The sequence below is a fragment of the Colias croceus genome, chromosome 4 (genome assembly GCF_905220415.1).
Source record: "Colias croceus chromosome 4, ilColCroc2.1".
Classification (NCBI taxonomy): domain Eukaryota; kingdom Metazoa; phylum Arthropoda; class Insecta; order Lepidoptera; family Pieridae; genus Colias; species Colias croceus.
Window position 1 is genome coordinate 8,843,887 of NC_059540.1, and position 22,649 is coordinate 8,866,535.

Sequence of the window (22,649 nt, forward strand, 5' to 3'; positions counted from 1 at the left end):
AATATATTATTATAATTTAATTGCAAATTTCACAAAAATTGGCTCTGCTGAATATAGGTGATTTTTATTATTGTTTTTTTTTTACATGAAAGGTATAATCAGGTATAATTAAAAGTTGTAGTGATGTTGTCGGTGTTGTATTGTGTCTGTTTACATTTTTCGTATTTTGTCAAGTTCATTATACTCACATTATACTTTTTGAAAATACGTTCCGTTTTAAGTGTAATGTTTGTGTTTCATATTATTTATCTGTATTATCTGTCATTAACGGGTTGAAGTTTGAGTGTTTGACACTGTTTGACAGCTAAACTCTGTAATTTGCATTTTGTGAAGGCTTGCGATGTGATTGCTTGTTCGTTTTTATTTATGTGAAATTTTTAATTACGCTCGTAAAAAAATGTGATTATAGATACAAAACATTTGTGTGATTATGATTTAAGGAAAGTAAAAAAGTGTGAATATTCTGTTTCTTTTAATTATAGATGGTTTAAATTCTCAATACTATTGGTATTCCAACGCTCTCGCTACTCAATTTTTACATCCTGCGTGAAATGTTACCTTATAAAGAGATTCTTTAGAAAAACAAGAAATGCACAATATATAATTCAACATGGATTCAGGAACTGATTGGTTGTGTGAAATTTTGCAAAATGTTCAATTGGAACAATTCTATTTACCAATCCGAGATCAATTACAGGTATGTAAATAAAAACAAAGTTTATTAATATCAGAGTATATAAAAATATCTTAATAATATGCTTTCAATATTTGTTTTAGATTACTAGACTAGCACATTTTGACTATGTGCACACAGAAGATCTTGAGAGAATTGGAATTAGCAAACCAGGAATTCGTAGGCTGCTAGATGCTGTAAGAAAGAAGAAATTGCAACTATGGAATCGTAAATTTTGGAACAAACTGTTTGGCTCTTCAGGTTCTGTGTCAAGAGAAAAGACTGAAGTGGCACTGAGACCTCAGACCCAACCAGAAAGCAGAACTACATGTATCATATTAGAAAAAGATATTGTGTGAGTGTATTTTTAAGTTATTATTACCCTAATATTTGTTAGCTTTGTTCAGGCATACATGAATTTTAACTATATAATATTATTTTGTATAAAGTTCATATGTATAAATAAAACAAAAATAGATTTATTTTTAACAATATAGGCCAGTCATAACATTATTAAACAGTAATCACTATATTTCATGTGTAAAAACAATAATAAAATTACACAATAGAACAGATTACACTTATAACTAGAAAAAATTGTACATCAATATTATTGTTTTGTAGATTACAAAATGAATTGGGCAAGGGATCATTTGGTGTTGTACGGAAGGGTGAATGGAAAATGTCAGAGCACAATAAAACACTTCCTGTAGCTGTCAAAGTGTTAAAAGCTGATGCGTTTTCTCAGCCGGGGATATATGATGACTTCCGAAGGGAAGTGGAGGCGATGCATAGTTTGAAACATCCTAATTTAATAAAGTTACATGGAGTTGTTTTCCATCCCTTGATGATGGTGTGTGAGCTCGCTACTATGGGTGCTTTATTAGACTACATTAGAGCTCAGAATGGGAAAGTGTCATTAAACTACATATCAAAGTGGTCCGGACAAGTTGCCGCTGGCATGGCTTATTTGGAGAAAAGCAGATTTCTTCACAGAGACCTTGCATGTAGAAATATTTTATTGTCAAGCTTGGAACTGGTGAGAAACTAGTTTTTGTTATCGTTTAAAACCCATTTAGTATTAATTGTTTATTATTTATGTATTAAATCAAATAATTTGTATTCATAAATTATTTTATAACATTAATATGTTCAATACTTTTTATAATTAAATTTTAACACACTTTAAAAAGATAAATTTTAAATTAGAGCAGTTTACATATTATAAAGAATAATAGTTAAAATTACACAAAGTTCATCCATGCATTATACCCCAGCCACACGACTCGACGAGTGGTATGGGAAGTGACGAGGAAAGTAGGCAGGGACGTAATGTGGCCACGTCATGCCACTCGTCGTGCTCATCGTCCTGCTCACTGCTCCCTATTTTGTCGGCTTTTGCGCGCGAGTCAAAGGACCGGCAATACGAGTGCGAAATGAAGAGCGTCGCGATTAATCGCGCGAGTAGAGCAGTGTGTGGCCAGACGGCAATATCGAGGCAAGTGGCAGCGCGATGAGCAGGACGAGTAGCATAGTGTGGCTGGGACATTAGTTAACTATTTATTCTTTTGATATAAAACCATTATAAATTTATAGAATTATTGTCTATATATTTATAAGAATTGTTGTCTCTCACACAAATTAATGTGTTTACAAAAAATAACAACATATACTCCCGTAGGTGAAAATCGGTGATTTCGGTCTAATGCGAGCGCTCCCAGACGCGGACGACTGTTATGTGATGAGTGAACGACGTCGAGTGCCCTTCCCCTGGTGCGCGCCAGAGTCGCTACGGTCCAGGCAGTTCTCGCATGCATCTGATGTGTGGATGTTCGCTGTTGCTCTGTGGGAGATGTATACGTTTGGAGACGAGCCGTGGATAGGTAATTTAAAGAAAAGATAAATAATCAAAAATTAGAAAAATAAATTATTTGCAGTGAGATTTAAACCAGCATCGTTTGTCTTACTGTGGCGACACTGAGCGCTATGCAACCAACAATGACTGATGATAAATGTTAAAAAATATTTTTAGAAATAAAATAAAATTGAAAATACAAAAATAAACAACACTAGCTTATCGCCCGCGGCTACGCCCGCTTTGTCTAAAACCTGATAAATTATGTAAGTACTAAAACCTTCCTCTTGAATCACTTTATCTATAAAACCGCATCAAAATCCGTGACGTAGTTTTAAAGATTTAAGCATACAAAGGGACATAGGGACAGAGAAAGCGACTTTGTTTTATACTATGTAGTGATGATTACAATAATTGGGTATTTGAATATAAGCCTTAGTTAGGTAAAAATTATAATGACTTACAATTGAATTTAACATTTATTTCTAATTATATAACATTATGTATTAGAGTTTGATTAAATAATTGTTTTGTTAACGGAAACAATGTTAAAAAAGATGATGATTAAAGTATAATATTTCTTATGTAAGCATTCAATGAAAGTGTTATACCTACATACATTGCACTGTTTGTTATTATGTTGATGCTAATTTATGATAAATAGGTGCACAGTGAATTTATTAAGTGCCGTATTTTATAGATGCTTCTTACTATTTACTTTATCTACACATGACAGAGTAGTCACTACTTTTACTTGCACGCCACTTTATTTATATCCATTCTGCACTTTATGTGAACTATATGAACATCATTGTTTTCATCATAAAGTTATCACTAAAAATTTGTTGTTTTTCTCTCTGATCGCGATAGTCAAAAACGACTGCACCAATTTTCATACTATTGACCATAGGATGTCATAGAAGTTTTAATTACATAATTTGCTATAATTTTTATAAAGCGGGCGAAAAGCTAGTATAATCTTAATATATATAAATCTCGTGTCACAATGTTTATCCTCAATGGACTCCTAAACCACTTAACCGATTATAATAAAATTCGCACACCATGTGCAGTTCGATCCAACTTGAGAGATAGGATAGTTTAAATCTCCAATCGTTTTAGAGAAAGCGGGCGAAGCCGCGGGCGATTAGCTAGTATATAATATTTTTCTTCACACATAGGTTTAAATGGATCAGAAATTCTTCGTCTCATAATGCGAGAAGGCCAAAGACTATCAGCGCCTAAAGCCTGTCCTCCAGACGTGTACATGTTGATGATGCAGTGCTGGGACTTGAATCCGAAAGAACGGCCTACTTTTGCCGGCATCTTGCAGTATATGGAGGCCAATAAATTCGAAACGGCTGTTGCTGATTTGAGGTAAGTATTAAAATAAACGAGGTTATAGTGAAAATCATGAATTAATTAATAGTATTGTATTTACAAAATATACCTATTTATGATGTTTTTCCGATATGTTTCCGTAAAATCTTTCGATTTGAATCAAGAAAAGCTTCTAATAAATCTGTTGGCATATTTTTTCGAAGTGTATATTGAACAAGCGTCTTCTTAAAAGTATTTTGGGTTACGATACGAAAAATTTTAAACGATTACAGATATTATGTATTTTCATAAAGATTTTCTTTTAGTTTTCCAAAATTAAATTTTTTAAGTATTATATTATCGTAAAATTGCGATGTTATTTATATGTTTTCTATCGATACAGTTACAGAAAGCAAGGTCAGATGACAATAGAGGCGGGCGACTCCATTATCCTGATTGATAAACGGCCCGAGTTGCACTGGTGGAAGGGACAGAACCAACGCACGCTGGAAGTCGGACTATTTCCTAGGTAATATTATATTTTTATCATTTAATATAAATAAATATGTGCGATAGAAAATGGAATTAATAATATTTATTCTCAAATATAGATTATTTTCATTAAAAAAATAAAAATTTTGTTGGATTGTGCCATTTTTTTTTTTCATTTTTTAGCACATTCTGAATCTTTAGGGTTCAATTTTCTTTGTCATAAACTCAATATAAATAAAAAAGTGACATTTTTAAGGTTGTCAAGTAAAAAAAGGTTTGCATCAAAAATAAATTTAAATGCATAAGGATACTGAATTTTTTTTTATTTTGCAGTACTATAGTAACGGTGGCGAAGAACAAAAATGTTGCAGTAACAAAGAAAGCTCAAACTTTATCACCAAGTAGAAGGCGTAAGTAACCTTGTTTCTTAAGTTTGACTTTAATGACGTATTTTTATGTATTGCGTAGGATTTGTTCTGCTTGCGGATGTTTACATGTTTTTTAAATTTCATCATCTTTTTGGAGGTAAAAGTTAATGGAGAACAATTTTCTTACAACTTATTTATACAAATGTTTATAAATATAATTAAGTAAGTTAATATATGTATGTATTAAATTCCATTCATTAATAAACTTCGATTGACTATATAAATAAAACAACACATATTATTGTACTTCACGAGAAAATATTTATGAAAAGCCCAATATATACTGCAAATAAATTAAACTCTTGAGAATAATACGTAATATTGCGCAAAATTCCAAGATTATAAATGTTTGCATAAAGATCTCTGATCTATGTTAATCAAACCGCATGCATATAACTTAGTTAATATGAAACGCACGAGGCTATTATGTAAGGTTCATTATCGTATTTACGTATATCGCGCAGGAGTGTCGTATGCGTTATAGTTTCACTATCACGTATAAAAGTCAATTTTGTAGGTTTTAATGCTCTATTTTTTCATTATAAATTTAAAACTGACTAAAAATCTAGATGCCATAATGTAAAACGAAGGTATCGTTTTAAGTTTTAAGGTGATTTCGTGAGGTTTGTGTAAAATGTAATTTAGGATCTCAAAAATATTTGATTAAAAAAAAAAAGAGAAAAACTAACGTCTTCTGTAATCAATGTCTTTTAACCTACTTTTGTTTTAGTCAAGTAAAAGTTCGTCTGTCTTTCACATTTTTTACATAATAATATGTATTTTGAAGTTATGCTTATGGTCTACAATGTGCACAATATACTCGAGATCTAAAATGTACCCATAACAAAGACGGATAACAAGCTATACAATTTTACTATAACGCACGTGGTATAAAATATGTATTTAACATTATCATTAAAATTCACAATCGGTGACTAAGTGGAAATAACGCTTGTATATCAAAATAAATTATTCATTGTTTGTTTTACGTTACACCCATAACTTCGTTTAAAACAAATAAAGTATCGATAATAATCACATAAAAAGAAACCAAAAGAAAAATATAGTAAACTAGATTTTCACCCGCGGCTTTGCCCGCGATTTCATAGAAAAACCCGCATAGTCCCGTTCCTGTGGGACTTCCGGGATAAAAAGCCTAAGCCTATGTCATATTCTGGGTCTTCAGCTACCTACATACAAAATTCACTGTAATCGGTTCAAAAGTATTTGCATGAAAGAGTGACAAACATCCATCCTCACAAACTTTCGCATTTATAATATTAGAAGGATACGATTATTTCTTCTTGTTACATTTGTTGAAATAATTGTATATTGAAACACAACTTGTGGATGCTGATAAATTATCTTTATTTTTATAATACTTTTTTACAAACTACATTGTGCGCATACGACATTACACCACGAACCACAGAGACAGAGAGGAGGGCAAAGACAATTGCAGTTTACAGTGATACCATACAGACTATACAATAACCAAAATACAGATTATAATATTTGCCTATTACAACACGCCTCCTCAAATTTATAATCTTTATTTTCTTTAACAATATTACCTTTACTTACTTACAATGCTTATTAACACAATATAATACCTCCACCCAATTTATAATCTAATTAACTTTCACTTATACAATATGATAACTTGAACTTGAACTTTTACTTATACAATATTATAACTTGAACTTAGATATAAACTGTACTAAATTAATCTTAATTCTAATCTGTTTTTCAAAAATTTTGTCTTATCTAGACTTTTAGTTAACATGTCTGCTAAGTTACATTTTGAATCAATTTTAACAATATCAATAATTCCTCTTTCATAATTCTCATTTATATAATGATACTGCACTTCAATGTGTTTTGAATTTTTTGTAAAATTACCATATTTAGCTATTGCAATCGCACCTGAATTATCTTCATACAATTTTACCGGTTTATAAAATTCCAAATCAAATGAATCACTTAACAAGTTTCTAATAAAAAGTACTTCTGACACTGCCTCTGACATAGCAATATACTCTGCAAAAGTTGAACATTTAGTAACCACATTTTGTGTATGTGTTTTCCAAAAAATTAAGTTTCCAAACAATCTAATAACAAAACCTGATGTTGATTTCCGATCTACATTATCTCCAGCATAGTCAGAATCTACCATACAATCTAATATTTCAGTGTCTACATTTCCATAGTATGTTAACTTTAAATCCTTAGTCTTAAACAAATATTTTAATACTCTCATTGCATATTTATAGTGTGTTTGACTGTAACAATTTTGAAACCTACTCAAATAATTGATACTATATGCTACATCTGGCCTAGTGCCGTTACTGATGTACAATAATTCACCTATTAAATTTCTGTAGTGAATACCTTCATCAATTTCCTTAGCTTGTTCCAATCTTAAATTAGTTTCCATTGGAGTATCATATAACTTAGAATTTTCTAAATTGTATTTTGCAGCCAAAGATTCAATATACTTTGTTTGATTTAAAGACAATACATTTCTATCATTATTATAATCTATATCTATACCAATATAACTTTTAATTTTACCCAAATCTTTCATTGCAAACCTTTTCATCAAGCTAATTTTTACTTCTTCAATTTTATTTTTACTTTTACAACAAATTAAAAGATCATCAACAAACAGTAATATATATATTGGATCTTTGCTCGCTCTGTTTACATATAAACAATAATCATAGTTACTTCTTACAAAATCTAATCCTTTTATAAACCTATCAAAACAATCATACCATACTCTAGGACTTTCTTTGAGACCGTAGAGAGCTTTTTGCAATTTACAAACTTTATTGTCTCCTATTACAGAACCTTTCGGTTGATTTATATACACTTCTGACTTAACACAACCATTTAAAAATGCAGTCTCAACATCCATCTGTTCAATAAATAAACTATTTTTACAACTGTATGACAATAAAATTTTTAATGTTTGCATTCTTCCTACTGGTGAATAAACATTTTCAATATAATCATTTTGCTGAAATCCTCTTACAACTAATCTTGCTTTGTAAACATTATTACTTTTCTTTTTTAAAAATCCACTTAAAATCAATAACCTTTTTATCTTTGGGCCTTTCAACAATTTGCCAAGTATTGTTTTTATTTAAGCTATTTATTTCAGAGTCCATTGCTCTTTGCCATAGTTCATGATCAATTGAGCTCATTGCTTCCTCATAAGTATTTGGTACGTTTGCATCAGTATAATTTACATATATAAAGTGTGAAACTGGATTACCATATCTAGAAACTGGAATTCGCTTTCTTTTAAGTTTTTCTACTCCTACAGATTCGTTATTCTCATCATCATCAAGATTATCATTGTTTACAACGTGTTCTAAAGTATTTTTATAATTCTCATCTATGTTTGTATCTTTTTCATATTCCGTATTACATATTTTATTTGAAACATTCAATGTTGTATCAGATTCTAAATCATTATCTTTAACTATTTGATCATGTTGTTTTTCTAAGCAAATTAATTTAGTATTTTCTTTGACTACCTGAACATGCCTAGCATTTACTATCCTATTATTCAAAAGAACTCTGTAGCTATTTTCATTATACCCCACTAATATTCCTAATTTAGCTTTATCATCCCATTTACTTTTTCTTAAAACTTCAGGAACTCTTACAAAAACTCTACTTCCATAAATTTTTAAATGTTCTACATCTGGTTTTATTCCAAAAAATATCTCATAAGGAGTTTTATTTTCTAAAGTATTAGCAATAGTTCGATTTTTTAAATAAGCTGCCGTTTTAATAACTTCCGGCCAATATCTTCTGTGAATATTAGCTTCCCTCAATAAACACCTACCTATATCCATAGCTGATCTATTATATCTTTCAGCTACTCCGTTTAATTCATGAACATATGGTGGACATGGTAATAACTCTATACCTTTCTGTTTAATAAAATTAATAATATCCTTATTTAAATATTCTTTCCCGTTATCACACTGTAATTTCTTAATTCTTTTGTTAAATTTATTTTCTACTAAGTTTACAAATTCTATAAAACAATTAGCAGTTTCAGCTTTACTTTTAATACAAAATATTCTAGTACATTTGCTATAATCATCAATAAATGTCAAGAAATACTTTTCTCCACCATAACCAGTTGTATTATGTGGACCGTTTAAATCAGTATGAATCAATTCTAAAATCTCTTTAGTTTTAGTTCTATTATTTTCAAAAGGAACATTAGCCATTTTACTTTGTATACAATTTGAACATTTCATGTCTACACTTTCAATCCTATCCGGCAAACCATCAACTAATTTATCATTAACTATTTTATTTAAATATTGAAAATTTACATGTCCAAGTGCCCTATGCCATTTCTCTTTATTAGTCAATTTTACAGAATGAGTATACACATCATTTTTCAAGTTGTTAAATGCAAAACCTTTCATATAATATAAATTGTTAATTTTATGAGCAACAGTTATTAATTCATGATACTGATTATATATTTTTGCATTATCACCTGTAGCTACTATTGTGGAAGACTTAGTTATTTTAGCAAAACTCAACAAATTTTGATTAATGCCTTTTACGAAATAAACATTCTTTAAATCTACATACTGTTCACTATAATAGTTTTCAAAACAAATTTTAATATCACCTACCTTGGTCGCACTTAATATTTTGCCGTCTGGTAATTTTACATTGACTGGAATTATTAAATCTTCACATTTATAAAAATAAGTATCGTTATTTACTATGTGATCCGTACATCCACTATCTAAAAGAAAATTTATTTCATTATTATACATACATTCTTTATTCTTATTGTTATCAAAATATACCTGTTTTACTTCCGAGTTAAATACTTGAGTTGTCCATGACTGCAGTGAAAAATTGTTTGAAGTGTTATCTCTGGCATGACCTCGACCTCTGCCTCGGCTTTGACCTCTGTAGGTTGCTCTAAAATGTCCTCGATGATTGTAATGCGTTTGATATCTGCCTGGTTCCTTATTTTGTTCATTTATATTCTTTCTCTGCCAACAATCCTTCTTGAAATGGCCAGTCTTTCCACAAATAAAACATTGAAGTTTTGTTTTAATATTAAATGTACTCACATTATTTCTACCATCTGAATTGCATGAAGTAATATTTTTTTCTTTAATTTTAGTCCTCACATAATCAACAGTCCTTTGTTCTTCTGGTATTACATCAAGGAAATCTCCAATATAACTATAACTTGGTGGGAGCGCTTTGAGAAGATATCTCAACTTTTCTGTTTCATCAATTTTTCCTCCGGCGTCCTTAAATGTGTTTATTGTTTTTTCAAACGCAACAAAAAAATCCTCAACTGTACTATAATTATTCAACTTTACTTCTTCTATGTTTGCTCTGCATAATATTTGCATAGCAGTAGACTGGGTTAGGTACATCCTGTCAAATTTTCTAATAATTTCATAAGCTGTTTTGCATTCACTAATATATTCTATTTGACGATCTGAAATTGTGCTCATTATGATAGTTCTTGCCTTTAAATCTTTTTTCTTCATGATATTTTCATCTTTTACCGGAACATGTGTCGTGGCGGGCTCGTGACAATCCTTGTACTCCAACAAGGTCATTAACCTCAATTTCCAGCTTGAATAGTTTGCACCATCAAAAATAGGTATCGTAATATCTTCAATCCGGGCTTGCTTAGCCATTGTTTCAATATTTCTAATAATCTTGATCAATTTTCAACCTTCCCTTTTATATTCAATTTACTTGTGTAACTTGTACTTTTACGTATCTTCTTAATCTTCTCGTGATGTTGATATTTTTTCATAATTTATCAACCACGCTCTGCTACCATGTTGAAATAATTGTATATTGAAACACAACTTGTGGATGCTGATAAATTATCTTTATTTTTATAATACTTTTTTACAAACTACATTGTGCGCATACGACATTACACCACGAACCACAGAGACAGAGAGGAGGGCAAAGACAATTGCAGTTTACAGTGATACCATACAGACTATACAATAACCAAAATACAGATTATAATATTTGCCTATTACAACAACATTAATTATGAATTGGGTGCGGATTAGCCTTGCCGCGTATCACACAAGGTCAGGAGGATACGTGCAACTTATAGCAATGCCTTGTGAACTTGAAACGATACGAGTAAACAGGTATTCAATAATATTATGATATTTTAAGTTTGATTAAACCAACGAAGGTTTAATCCGTAAATTAGTGTTTGTAATTTTATTGGTCACGCAAATTGAGGGATATGAGTTTTTTCAAGTTCTCAAGTAAGACACAATGTCAATACACAAATTTATTTTTGATAAATTTTTACCTATCTGTTTATCCGGACTAATCTCTTCTAATATATAAAAATCAATGCCACTTTTCGTTGTAATTCCATAACTCGAGAACGGCTGAACCGATTTCGATAATTCTTTTTTTATTATATTCCTTGAAGTACGAGGATGGTTTTTATGTAGAGAAAACGTAAACATGTACCACGGGCGAAGCCGGGGCGGACCGCTAGTAATAAATAAAAATCAATGCCACTTTTCGTTGTAATTCCATAACTCGAGAACGGCTGAACCGATTTCGATAATTCTTTTTTTATTATATTCCTTGAAGTACGAGGATGGTTCTTATGTAGAGAAAACGTTAATATGTACCACGGGCGAAGCCGGGGCGGACCGCTAGTCTCTTAATAATTATCTATAAAACTTATTTAAATGAGCTTTTATTCAATGATAAGAAATGGTCAGAGTACAGCATATTATGTAAAATAAATTATGCGTTTGATATTATAAGGAAATTTTATGAAATTATAAGGAACTAGCTTTCCACCCGCGGCATCGCCCGCGTAGAAGAAAGAAAAACCCGCATAGTTCCCGTTTCCGTGGGATTTCCGGGATAAAACCTATCCTATGTCCTTTCTCGGGTATTGGTTCTTGTAATTAAAATCTTAATAATCCCCAAATTAATTTTTTAGACTCCACCCAAACGTCGCCATCGAAAATACCCATCGCATCGGACGATTCGGAAGTGATTCTGCGCAAACGTCGCACGATAGAGTCCACTCAGCCCTCAACGACGCGGGCCGGCAACAGCGCCAGCAAGCAATTCAACTACAACAAGCTTATCAATGATAGAACGCTACAGCATAATGAAAGAATCGCGAGGGCAGCTAGGGATAATCAATCGAGGAGTTTGAACCAGGGTAAGTTAAAAAAAATTGCAGAAATTAGAGTGAGGTCCGAATTATATGAGGAGATGAAGAATAGGTAATAGGTAATTCGGTGCAACGTCGCACGATAGTGTTCACTTGGTTAGTGACCAGCGGGCCGGCAACAGCGCCAGCAAGCAATTCAACAACAACAAGTGAATCAAAGATACAACGTTTTTATACTCGACTAGCGAACCCGGCAACCTCCGTTTCGCCACCTTATGTATACCAAATGTATACCAATGTTACATAAGGCGCTGTATGTGAACAATGATTTTCCCGTTTTTCCCGCTTTTCTTTTAAATTGTTTCTTGAATTTTCTTTGCTACAAACCTCACGGTGCCAGAGACCTTTCCAATGAATGCAAATCCGTGGAAATCGGTTCGTGCGTTCTGGAGTTATAGCGTCAGGAAGGAAAACTCGACTTATTTTTATATAGTAGACTACGGATACTACTCACCACTCCATCTTATCAGTACTTTCTGAAAGTGGCTAAAATACGAGATGAACGATTAATAAATAACTTTTGTTTAACCATTTTAGTATCAATGTGTAATTTGAACCTAACAAATTCATTCTAATTGTAGTTAAAGAAGATCTCCTGATCGACCTGGATCTTCCTCCATCGACGAGTCGCACGACACCCGCCAAAAAACCAGTCAGTCAAAACGTGTCTATTCTTGATGAACCTATCGATGTACCTGAAGTTGGTAAGTTAATTTTTGTCAGTTCCAGTTTTAATAATAGAACAAAATTGTTAATAAATCATGTTTAAGTAAAATAATCCTATGTCGGTATTTCGTCAGACATATTGAAGTGAAACTTCTTTGGGGGGTTGGAAAAAAAATTTGTGGAACATTTTTTCGTTACGCGCCATCTTTTTCTTATCCCTACCATGCGTGATTCGACGTATTTCTACAAAGTTGCAAATAGTAAATTATTTCTTGAAAAATAAGGCCATAAATAAGTTTCACTTCTTACGTGTGTACACTAGTACACGCACACATTTTTATTATTTAATATTTTTAAGCGAATGTAATTAAATTTATCAATTTTTAATCAGGTAATGAAGCAGATTGGGGTCAACAGAGCATAGAAAGCCTACCAACGTATTCGTCTAATACAACGAGCCAGCAGCAATCTAATCTCTATGGTGCTAAATCACTAGACAGTCTCAATGTTCTAGCGACACCTAGCAACAATCAAAACAACACAAGAAATGATCCATTCGATACATCGCAGTTTTGGCCCATAACTAGACCAAACGAAACCTATAGCACAAGAACCAACTATGATATTAACGTAGTTAATACTCCACACGAAACCAACGAATCTCACACTCGCACATATTCAAGCAACGATTTCTCAAACTCACAAACATACGAAAACGCAGCTAGCTCTAGTTTAAACACGCTATCATATGGCACTCTCACAAATACATACTCAAATAGTGAAGCTCTCTCAGAATTAAGCGTAACGAACTCATTAGCGCAAATGTCTCTAGATGATAGGATATCTGAATCGTTGAATCTCAGATCGAAAAACACTAATTATGACGTCATTTACGCAAATAGTGCAATCAATAAAAATGGTCCGTCCACGTCGAGTACTAGTGCAGTCGAGTACAGAGACGATTTTCCCGTTTACAATAATTTCGACATAAACCCTGAACAGCAGCAATTCATATTGGAAACTAAAGACTATTACACTAAATATTCCACACCAAAAGTGACTAGTAACTACGAGAAGAACATATACGTGCCAAAGGACGAAGGGGAGAAGTTGCGGAATTTCAGCGAGCAATTGGAGAATTCTAAAAACTACTCCGCGCTTAAGTATCAGAATGTGGATATGGGGCAGTATGGGTATTCGGGGTATGGTTATGGGGCGTCTACGTCTCGTAATGCGGCGTATGACGAAGTGAACGACACAGAGAGTAACATATACAGTGAGATTAACGAACCGAGCCAGTATTACGCGCAAGCGACGTACTCGAACGCGTGTTTGTATGACGAAGTCTACGAGCCGGCACCGCGCCCGCATCGGCCCGCGCCACCTTGCCCTTCTAAACCTAAATGACGTTTTTTAGTAATGTCAAGTTTATCCAATATATTAGGATACGATTTTGGACGTTGTAAATACGCGAATTTTTAATAATAATATGATGATCAATGCAGCTACGTACAAGAAATACGCAATTTGCGTTTTTCTTTATTTTTTTGCCTACGGTTCAAAGCAGCTATACGACTAGAGTATTTCTTTACAAGAATTTCTACTATATGAAGATTCGTTATTGTATATAGTCATTTTCTTTAAATTAGAACATTACTGTCTTCCCATTTCTAGGGAAAAATTGTCAATAACTTTTTTATCTAATAGACTTTAAGACATGTCCTTAATTTAATATTTCGTCCTAATTGCATTAACAGTTAGTATTATTTACTCATATGGAAAATATGGTGAAACAAAATATCAACTCTTGAGTATAAGTCGACATATACCCGGTATATTTGAATCATAGCATTCTAAAAAAGGACCAGTGCTCTAACAGTGAACATTAATTAGTAAAGATTAATCTATACTGGGTCAGGCAGAACTTCGTCTTAACTATTTTGTCCAGAACAGACTCCTAGACTACCAGTGAATTAAAAGTGAAATGCATGTGCCCCTTATCCCATAAGAAGCTTTTTTGGCAAATATATTAGGTATTCCCTTGATTAATCCATATAAGAGCATAATCACATCGTCAGAAGACTGACATTACGGTAAATGCCATTTTGTTGCTTTATATACTGATTTGAAGAGTATTATTTTGAAATTAGGTTATGTAGTGTGTTCATTGTAGTAATTTAGATATTATGTGTATGCTATTTATGTTCTCTTAGTACCTTTATCATATAAAATTATCTCACAAAAGGTTCTCTTATAGAAGTATTTTTTTTTAAAACATACAATAGATTTTTTTTTTAATTTTTTATTATGTGTAAATATGTATGTGTAATAATTTTTGATTTAGATTAGTATCTAGTTTTGTTTGTGTGTGTGAGTACTTTTTACACTTACTTTTGGGCTCGATTCTGAATTATTTTATTTAAGTTTTTGAGTGACCCTCATTTTCTAAATTATTCCTTGCATTATCCATTATCGATACTATTTCTTTGCTTCTTATCTATTTACATAGTATTATATTTTGTGTTTCATATTAAGCGAGCATTATACAGGGTTACAGGTTAAGTCGACCTATTCCTGTTAAGAGCGTATTGTAGGGGTCAAAACAAACTGATTTGATCTTATAATACCATATCCAAAAGTTAGTCGTTGAAGAGTTATTGCAATTTTAATTTTTTTCTTGAAAATGCCACTTTATCTTCGCATTTAGCGTTTAATTTTTTATTTTACTTATTTGGTCTGGGTTTTTTTGAGTTTTTATGTAAAGGTTGAGTTAAACAATAATTCTCAGCAATAAAAATCCATATCGCTGCAAACAATTCAAAGAAATGGCTTTTAATCTAAAAATAATAACATTAAAGTAATTTAGTTAACTCGTTTTAAAGAAATATATTGAAAAAAATCTCTATGAAAATGTGTCTGCAGATGTTTTTAAAAACATGTACATGTTCTTAGCTATGTAAAAAGGTATGATAACCTCAGGTAGCATTCGTAGATTCCAAGAAATCGGGGATAAACATGGGACAGTGGTAGTAAAGTACAACATCAGAATAAATGTTGTCATAATTTATTTTTCTTAAAAACTTTACAGTTCCTGCTCAACATGACTTCCTCTATTGCGAACACATATTCGAAACCTTTTCCGCAGAGTACTCTTAGTCAAGAGCCAATTAACAACTGGGGTAGTCACCCCAGTTGTTAATTGGTTCCTCATCTTATTGGCTGCATCGATAATTTTTTGTCGTAAAATATCAACAGATGGAATCGGGTTCGGCTCATTGTACACCAGACTCTTCATATGCCCCCATACGTAAAAGCCCATGGGGGTTAAGTCTGGACTTCTAGCCGGCCATGGTATGGGCCCACCTCTTACGATCTTACTTACGACAAAATTTGGACTCATCTGTCCATAATTTTTTTTTTGAAAAACGAGGGGTTTTTCAGATCCGCATTCAACATGAATCTAATAAAAATCTAGTCCTCTTAAAGGATCTCATTCTTCCATCACGTGCACGGGCATGTAGTGATATGGGTAATATCCTGAAGTGTTCATTGTGAACCAACCACTGAGACAGACCAAGTTCTCGGGCAACCGTTGCCCGAGAACTTGGATCACAAACTACCACAACGCTCACTATTGGGCTCCGAAAGCACGTGGCAATCCTAACAAGAAGAATCCAAAAAAATCACAAAGACGATTCAGTCTTAATGTGTGGATGGGGATAATTTCAAATAAATTAATTAGACCATACTTCCTTCCGGACAACCTAAATGGTGAAAATTATGAGACCTTTCTGCGCCAACATTTAAGTGACCTACTTAAAGACATACCCTTGACTTTGTTAAGAGACATGTGGTTCCAACATGATGGCTGCCCTGCACATTACAGAAGAAGTGTTAGAGAATGGTTAGACATCAACTATCCAAACAGATGGATCGTAAGAGGTGGGTCCATACCATGGCCGGCTAGAAGTCCAGACTTAACCCCCATGGGCTTTTACGTATGGGGGCATATGAAGAGTCTGGTGTACAATGAGCCGAACCCGATTCCATCTGTTGATATTTTACGACAAAAAATTATCGATGCAGCCAATAAGATGAGGAACCAATTAACAACTGGGGTGACTACCCCAGTTGTTAATTGGCTCTTGACTAAGAGTACTCTGCGGAAAAGGTTTCGAATATGTGTTCGCAATAGAGGAAGTCATGTTGAGCAGGAACTGTAAAGTTTTTAAGAAAAATAAATTATGACAACATTTATTCTGATGTTGTACTTTACTACCACTGTCCCATGTTTATCCCCGATTTCTTGGAATCTACGAATGCTACCTGAGGTTATCATACCTTTTTACATAGCTAAGAACATGTACATGTTTTTAAAAACATCTGCAGACACATTTTCATAGAGATTTTTTTCAATATCTTTCTTTAAAACGAGTTAACTAAATTACTTTAATGTTATTATTTTTAGATTAAAAGCCATTTCTTTGAATTGTTTGCAGCGATATGGATTTTTATTGCTGAGAATTATTGTTTAACTCAACCTTTACATAAAAACTCAAAAAAACCCAGACCAAATAAGTAAAATAAAAAATTAAACGCTAAATGCGAAGATAAAGTGGCATTTTCAAGAAAAAAATTAAAATTGCAATAACTCTTCAACGACTAACTTTTGGATATGGTATTATAAGATCAAATCAGTTTGTTTTGACCCCTACAATACGCTCTTAACAGGAATAGGTCGACTTAACCTGTAACCCTGTATATTGAGAAATTAAAGACTTAGAGCCCGAGCAAATTAAGTAGAAAATGGACTATCAGCGGAAATAATTAGTGTAGTTTTGAAAATCTATTTGTGAAGGTTTTAGACTTATGAACAAAAATCTAAAAAAGGGTCGTTTGACCACCCGTTTGAGGACTTTCGATATTATAATTTGGGCATGTCAAGCAATACCTGTAGCCGTTTTCAATACTATACACGAATTATTTCCGCTAAACTTTTTTATTTTCTCAAACTATTAAACACGATTTATTAATTTTATTTTTTATCCCGTTATTTCGATCACTTTATAGCGAGCGTCACGCGAAGACACGTGACCTTGATGTAAAGTTTCACGACGAAAATAATTAATCGTGTTTAAAATTTGATACAGTCTTTAATTAAACAAATTATTGACTGATTTTTAATTTGACCATTTGTGATCCAAATAATATATGAATATGGGATGTGTCTTTCGCGTATTATCTTTGAGAATTGTTTAACTGTGAACTATAATAGTATTTTATAATTTATAATATATCGTCAGTCTTATTGGTTAATTAGGTGAAAAAATAACTATTAGATTTGGGCAATTTCCCAACGTAAAAATAATATATTTTTGTAATAGGTAGTTAAAAATATGCCTTGTGTTGCCAGAAATAAAAGTTACAGTATCACAGAGGTATTAGTTTAGAAACAAAGAAATAAATTAAATTATTTAAATGCTCATATGTTACTCTTCACAAAGTGAAGTTTGTAGTTAGAATGTATCAAATTGTGCTCTGAGTCGTTTACAGAAATAACTGCACTCATTATATTCAAAAGAGATCTATTACCGATTCATCCGCAAAACTCATCCGAATTATTTTAGTTCCCGATTCATCCGAAAAAATATTCCCGATTCATCCGAAATCCAAATTATAATTATATAATTACCAATTCATCCGAAAAAATATTCCCTTTTCATCCGGCATGAAAATATCCTTAAATAAGACAAGAAAAAGTATAGATAGCAGAAAAAATATTTTAAAATATATTAACTCATATTTTTAATATACTGTATTAGGTATTACAAATTATATGTATGTATAAATACAAGTACTCACTTTTTTACAATATTTTTTCACTTTTTAACTGACTTCCCAAAAAGGAGGAGGGTCTCAACTGCCGAGTTGTGTTTTTTTGTGTGTTTGTACATCGATAGCGCCCAAACGCGTTGACCGATTGATGTGATTCTTTTTACATTCGACCCGAAATATATTCCGAGTGGGCCCATTTCAAGAATATTTGAAATCGATCCAGTAGTTTCCAGGCGGAGACAATCGGTCGATTTCTCGAACTTGCGAGACGATGTACACTAACTTCTACTGCACGTATCGTGTTGTAACTTTGCATACGAATGTAGATAGAGACTAACCGACTTTTAAAAGAAGAAGAAGTACCTACATACGTAACGAATTCTCGCTTGAAATTTCGTGTTGTACCCTTCTTACAACACTAAAAAGTGAATTGAATATACCTGTCCGACTTCTAAGTACGTGTTAGAAGTCGGGAAGGTTTATTATTTTTACCTTTTGGAAGTCGGTTTTTTTTAAATTTATTTTTATAAGATAAACTGTACGAATCTATTCCTACATTATCTAAAATGCCCAAAAAAAAACTAAAAAGAAAAACATTACCTACTTACTACAAAAATAATATCTTCTAATATTCAAAATCTTTTATTTGTCGTCGGTCAGGTGACACGACCAACCTGTAAAAATATATATATATATATATATATATATATATATATATATATATATATATATATATATAGGTAGATACCATATTTTTATAATACCTTTTCCCTTCTTCCATTATATATTAACAAAAAAATGTTAATAAGTGTGCCTAACCAATTGTTCTTATTACGAGAATTTTGCAGTCGGCAACCGAACAAAAGGGCTACAGAGCGTCAGGTAGGTATTTAAAAATACGAGCTCTATATTGCATAAAAGGGGTTTTATGATGGGATAGATAACACTGGTGAGAGTTTTCGGAATGGATTAGTATTTGTTAAAATATTGTTATTTAAATGTAATTGTTAATTTTAAAAAGACAATGTAAAAAGTTTTTAACTTTGCTTTTGTCGGCATCATAACGCAAAACCACCCTTCTTTTTAAAAATTATGTCACATATTTTGCATAAATGAAAATTTAGTTGACTTTTCGCTCGCGATCAGGAAACATCTCTACTATCACTTACTGTAATCACTTTCTGAACATTTGACCCTTGCTCGTGATCGGATTTGTTGTTTTGCCTACGATTTGGATTAGTTTATCATGGATTCTACTTGTGAACCTAGTAGTTCCAGTCAGACTCAATTAGTTTTTGAGCAATCAGAACGAGGAGGACTTCTTTTATTGCGTGGTGGCTATCAGCATAACAAAAAACGCGAAAACAAAAACGGTACAACTGTTTGGTGTTGTGTGAAGTGGCAAACTCGGAAATGTCGTGGACGTGTAGTCACAAAAAACAATCTAGTTGTGAGTGATGATCCTCATACATGCCAACCAAATTTTGCTGCCAACATAATAAAGAAACAACTGAACCAATGCCGAAAATTAGCTGCAACGAAATCAGACCCAATACCAACGTTATTCAACAATGAGATGTCTTCGCTCGCTGATTTTGGCCTCGACCTAGTAGCAACAATACCGAAGTTTACATCAATAAAGAACAGTTTATACCATTCCAGAAATAAAGCACTGGGAGTGAAAAGAACCACATTTCAAACTGCTTCTGCCGTTGAAATCCCAGATGCATATAAAGACAAAATATTGCTGGCTGACTATACAGACCAAAGGAACAGAATCATAGTATTTGGAACACATAATGCGAAGCACTTACTAGCAACAGTTGAACATATTTTTGCAGATGGTACGTTTAAAATATGTCCTAAGCCCTTCTACCAACTTTACACAATCCATGGAGATTTGGGTAGTTCCGAAGAAACATCTAACGTTGTCCCGCTGGTATACGCGTTATTATTAAATAAGAAACAGGCTACTTATGAAATCCTTTTTCAAATAATAAAGTCGCAAGTGCCGGATTGGAATCCAAAAAAATTTCAATCTGATTACGAGGCAGCAGCTATGAACGCAATGCAAAAAATAATGCCTAATTGTAAAATTGTAGGTTGTTATTTTCATTTTAAAAGTGCTCTAAGAAAAAAAGCAAAAGAATTAAAATTAAATAAAAATCCCGTACATAAAGCTCACGTTGCAATCTGTGGCGCTTTATCACTTCTGCCACAACACTTAATCAGTGATGGTTATTTATATATAATGGAAGATTGTTCCAATAACGGGCAAATATTAGCTTTTAATGACTACTTTGTGAACGCCTGGATTGAATCTAGTTTTTTCGGAAAATGGTCATTCTACGGTGAAAGATTCAGGACCACAAATCATTTAGAAGGGTGGCATTCAAAGTTAAATAAAGGAATATCGAATGCAAAACCGTCATTTATTAAATTTTTAGATCTCCTATTGAAAAATATAAAAGAATTTGATCTCAAAATAAAACAATTTTAACAGGGTATTCCAATTTCATATAGAAACAAAAATGTCATAGATTTTGATAAACGTCTCGCTCATATAATTACGCAGCATCAAAACTGTGAAATTACCTTGGGTCATTGCTTAGAAAAAATTTGCAACTTAACGTAGTTATTAATATTAAAGTCTGAAATTTATACATCATAGGCTTTCGATTTATATGTATCAAACCTATACAGGAAGAATAATAGATAAGTCCTAAAGTTGATTTTTGTGTGTATTACTTAAAAAATATTATTATCCAAATCTGTATGTATCAAACCTATACAAAAAGGGTAATAGGCATTAAAGTTGATTTTGTAACACTTTATTACTAATGTAGTAATTTAAATATTGTATTTGTTACTGTTTACAGCTTAAAAAAGAATTAACAAATAGTTGTATATCCAGATTTATATGTATCAAACCTATGCAGGAAGAATAATAGATAAGTCCTAAAGTTGATTTTTGAGTGTATTAGTTAAAAAATATTATTATCCAAATCTGTATGTATCAAACCTATACTTACAAAAAGGGCAATAGGCATTAAAGTTGATTTTGTAACACTTTATTACTAATGTAGTAATTTAAATATTGTATTTGTTACTGTTTACAGCTTAAAAAAGAATTAACAAATAGTTGTATATCCAGATTTATATGTATCAAACCTATACAGGAAGAATAATAGATAAGTCCTAAAGTTGATTTTTATGGTACTGTATTACTGGTGTTATATTATATGTTACATCTTACTATTTAAAGTTTTACAAAGAAATAATATATATTTACATAATTAAAATATTTGTTTTATTTGTCAACCCTCCATCACTTTTTTTATTAATAACTATCTTTAAAACTCTCGGATGAATCGGACATACCATTTACTCTTCGGATGAATGGGGAAAATATCATAGGTATTTCAATATTTAATCAAATTTATCCGGATGAATCGGGAATAGATCTCAAAAGAGATCCTTTTTACACTGCTTACATATCTCGTCATTATATAATTGTGTATGAGTGCATTGAACAATGGATTTTATTGTATGGTATTAAGACAGAAATTATTTTCACATGGTGCCTCGCCATTACGTACCTGTTTAGAAGCTGCTATATAGAATATATTTCAATATTTATGTACAATAATAGAGCTCACTGAAATCCGATTTTATTTGACCGCTGCTACGATATTTGTATAGATTCCTTACTCAAAAATTCTTACAAGATGTATGTATTACTTAGTATTTTTTTACATATACCTGCATGTGATAAGTGTAGACGATTTTCTCCATCACATTACTTGTATAAACTGTATAGTAGTTTAAAGTATGTAAAATTTAGTAGTAGGTACTATTTCAAGTGTATTATAATTGTGTTATCATAATACAGAGATTTTCTTTATTTATTGTCTTTTATTTAATCCTATATAAAATATTACTTTACGTTAAAACATAAAAGTAGCAATGACCTGATGATTTAGGTACACAATTTGTAATGAAATAATTCATTTTTTCAAGGAGGATTAATTTTATAACGTACTAAGCATAACAAAGTACAGTCGTAATAAAAAGATAATTAAAAGCTCGTAGTTTTTTACTCGCTTAATGGCTGGTTCACACTTTGAT

The 22,649-nt window shown here is 32.0% G+C and overlaps 1 protein-coding gene across 1 annotated transcript; it reads left to right on the forward strand.

Moving 5' to 3' along the window:
- Window positions 1-334: 334 nt before the first annotated feature.
- On the forward strand, window positions 335-15,226 carry LOC123691282 (activated Cdc42 kinase Ack). The gene is made up of 11 exons (XM_045635598.1): window positions 335-352; window positions 483-697; window positions 778-1,028; window positions 1,298-1,712; window positions 2,355-2,556; window positions 3,710-3,905; window positions 4,252-4,377; window positions 4,674-4,750; window positions 11,781-12,008; window positions 12,602-12,724; window positions 13,078-15,226. Exons 2-11 carry the CDS (start codon window positions 611-613, stop codon window positions 14,091-14,093), a joined length of 2,721 nt encoding a protein of 906 aa, XP_045491554.1. The 5' UTR covers window positions 335-352; window positions 483-610; the 3' UTR covers window positions 14,094-15,226.
- The last annotated feature ends 7,423 nt before the right edge of the window (window positions 15,227-22,649 follow it).

Excerpts from the sequence above, each read along its gene's own strand:
- LOC123691282 (XM_045635598.1), top strand. The coding sequence starts at position 611 with ATGGATTCAGGAACTGATTGGTTGTGTGAAATTTTGCAAAATGTTCAA. Across the intron at positions 698-777 it reads CAATCCGAGATCAATTACAG|ATTACTAGACTAGCACATTT; the intron begins GTATGTAAATAA and ends TATTTGTTTTAG. Across the intron at positions 3,906-4,251 it reads ACGGCTGTTGCTGATTTGAG|TTACAGAAAGCAAGGTCAGA; the intron begins GTAAGTATTAAA and ends CTATCGATACAG.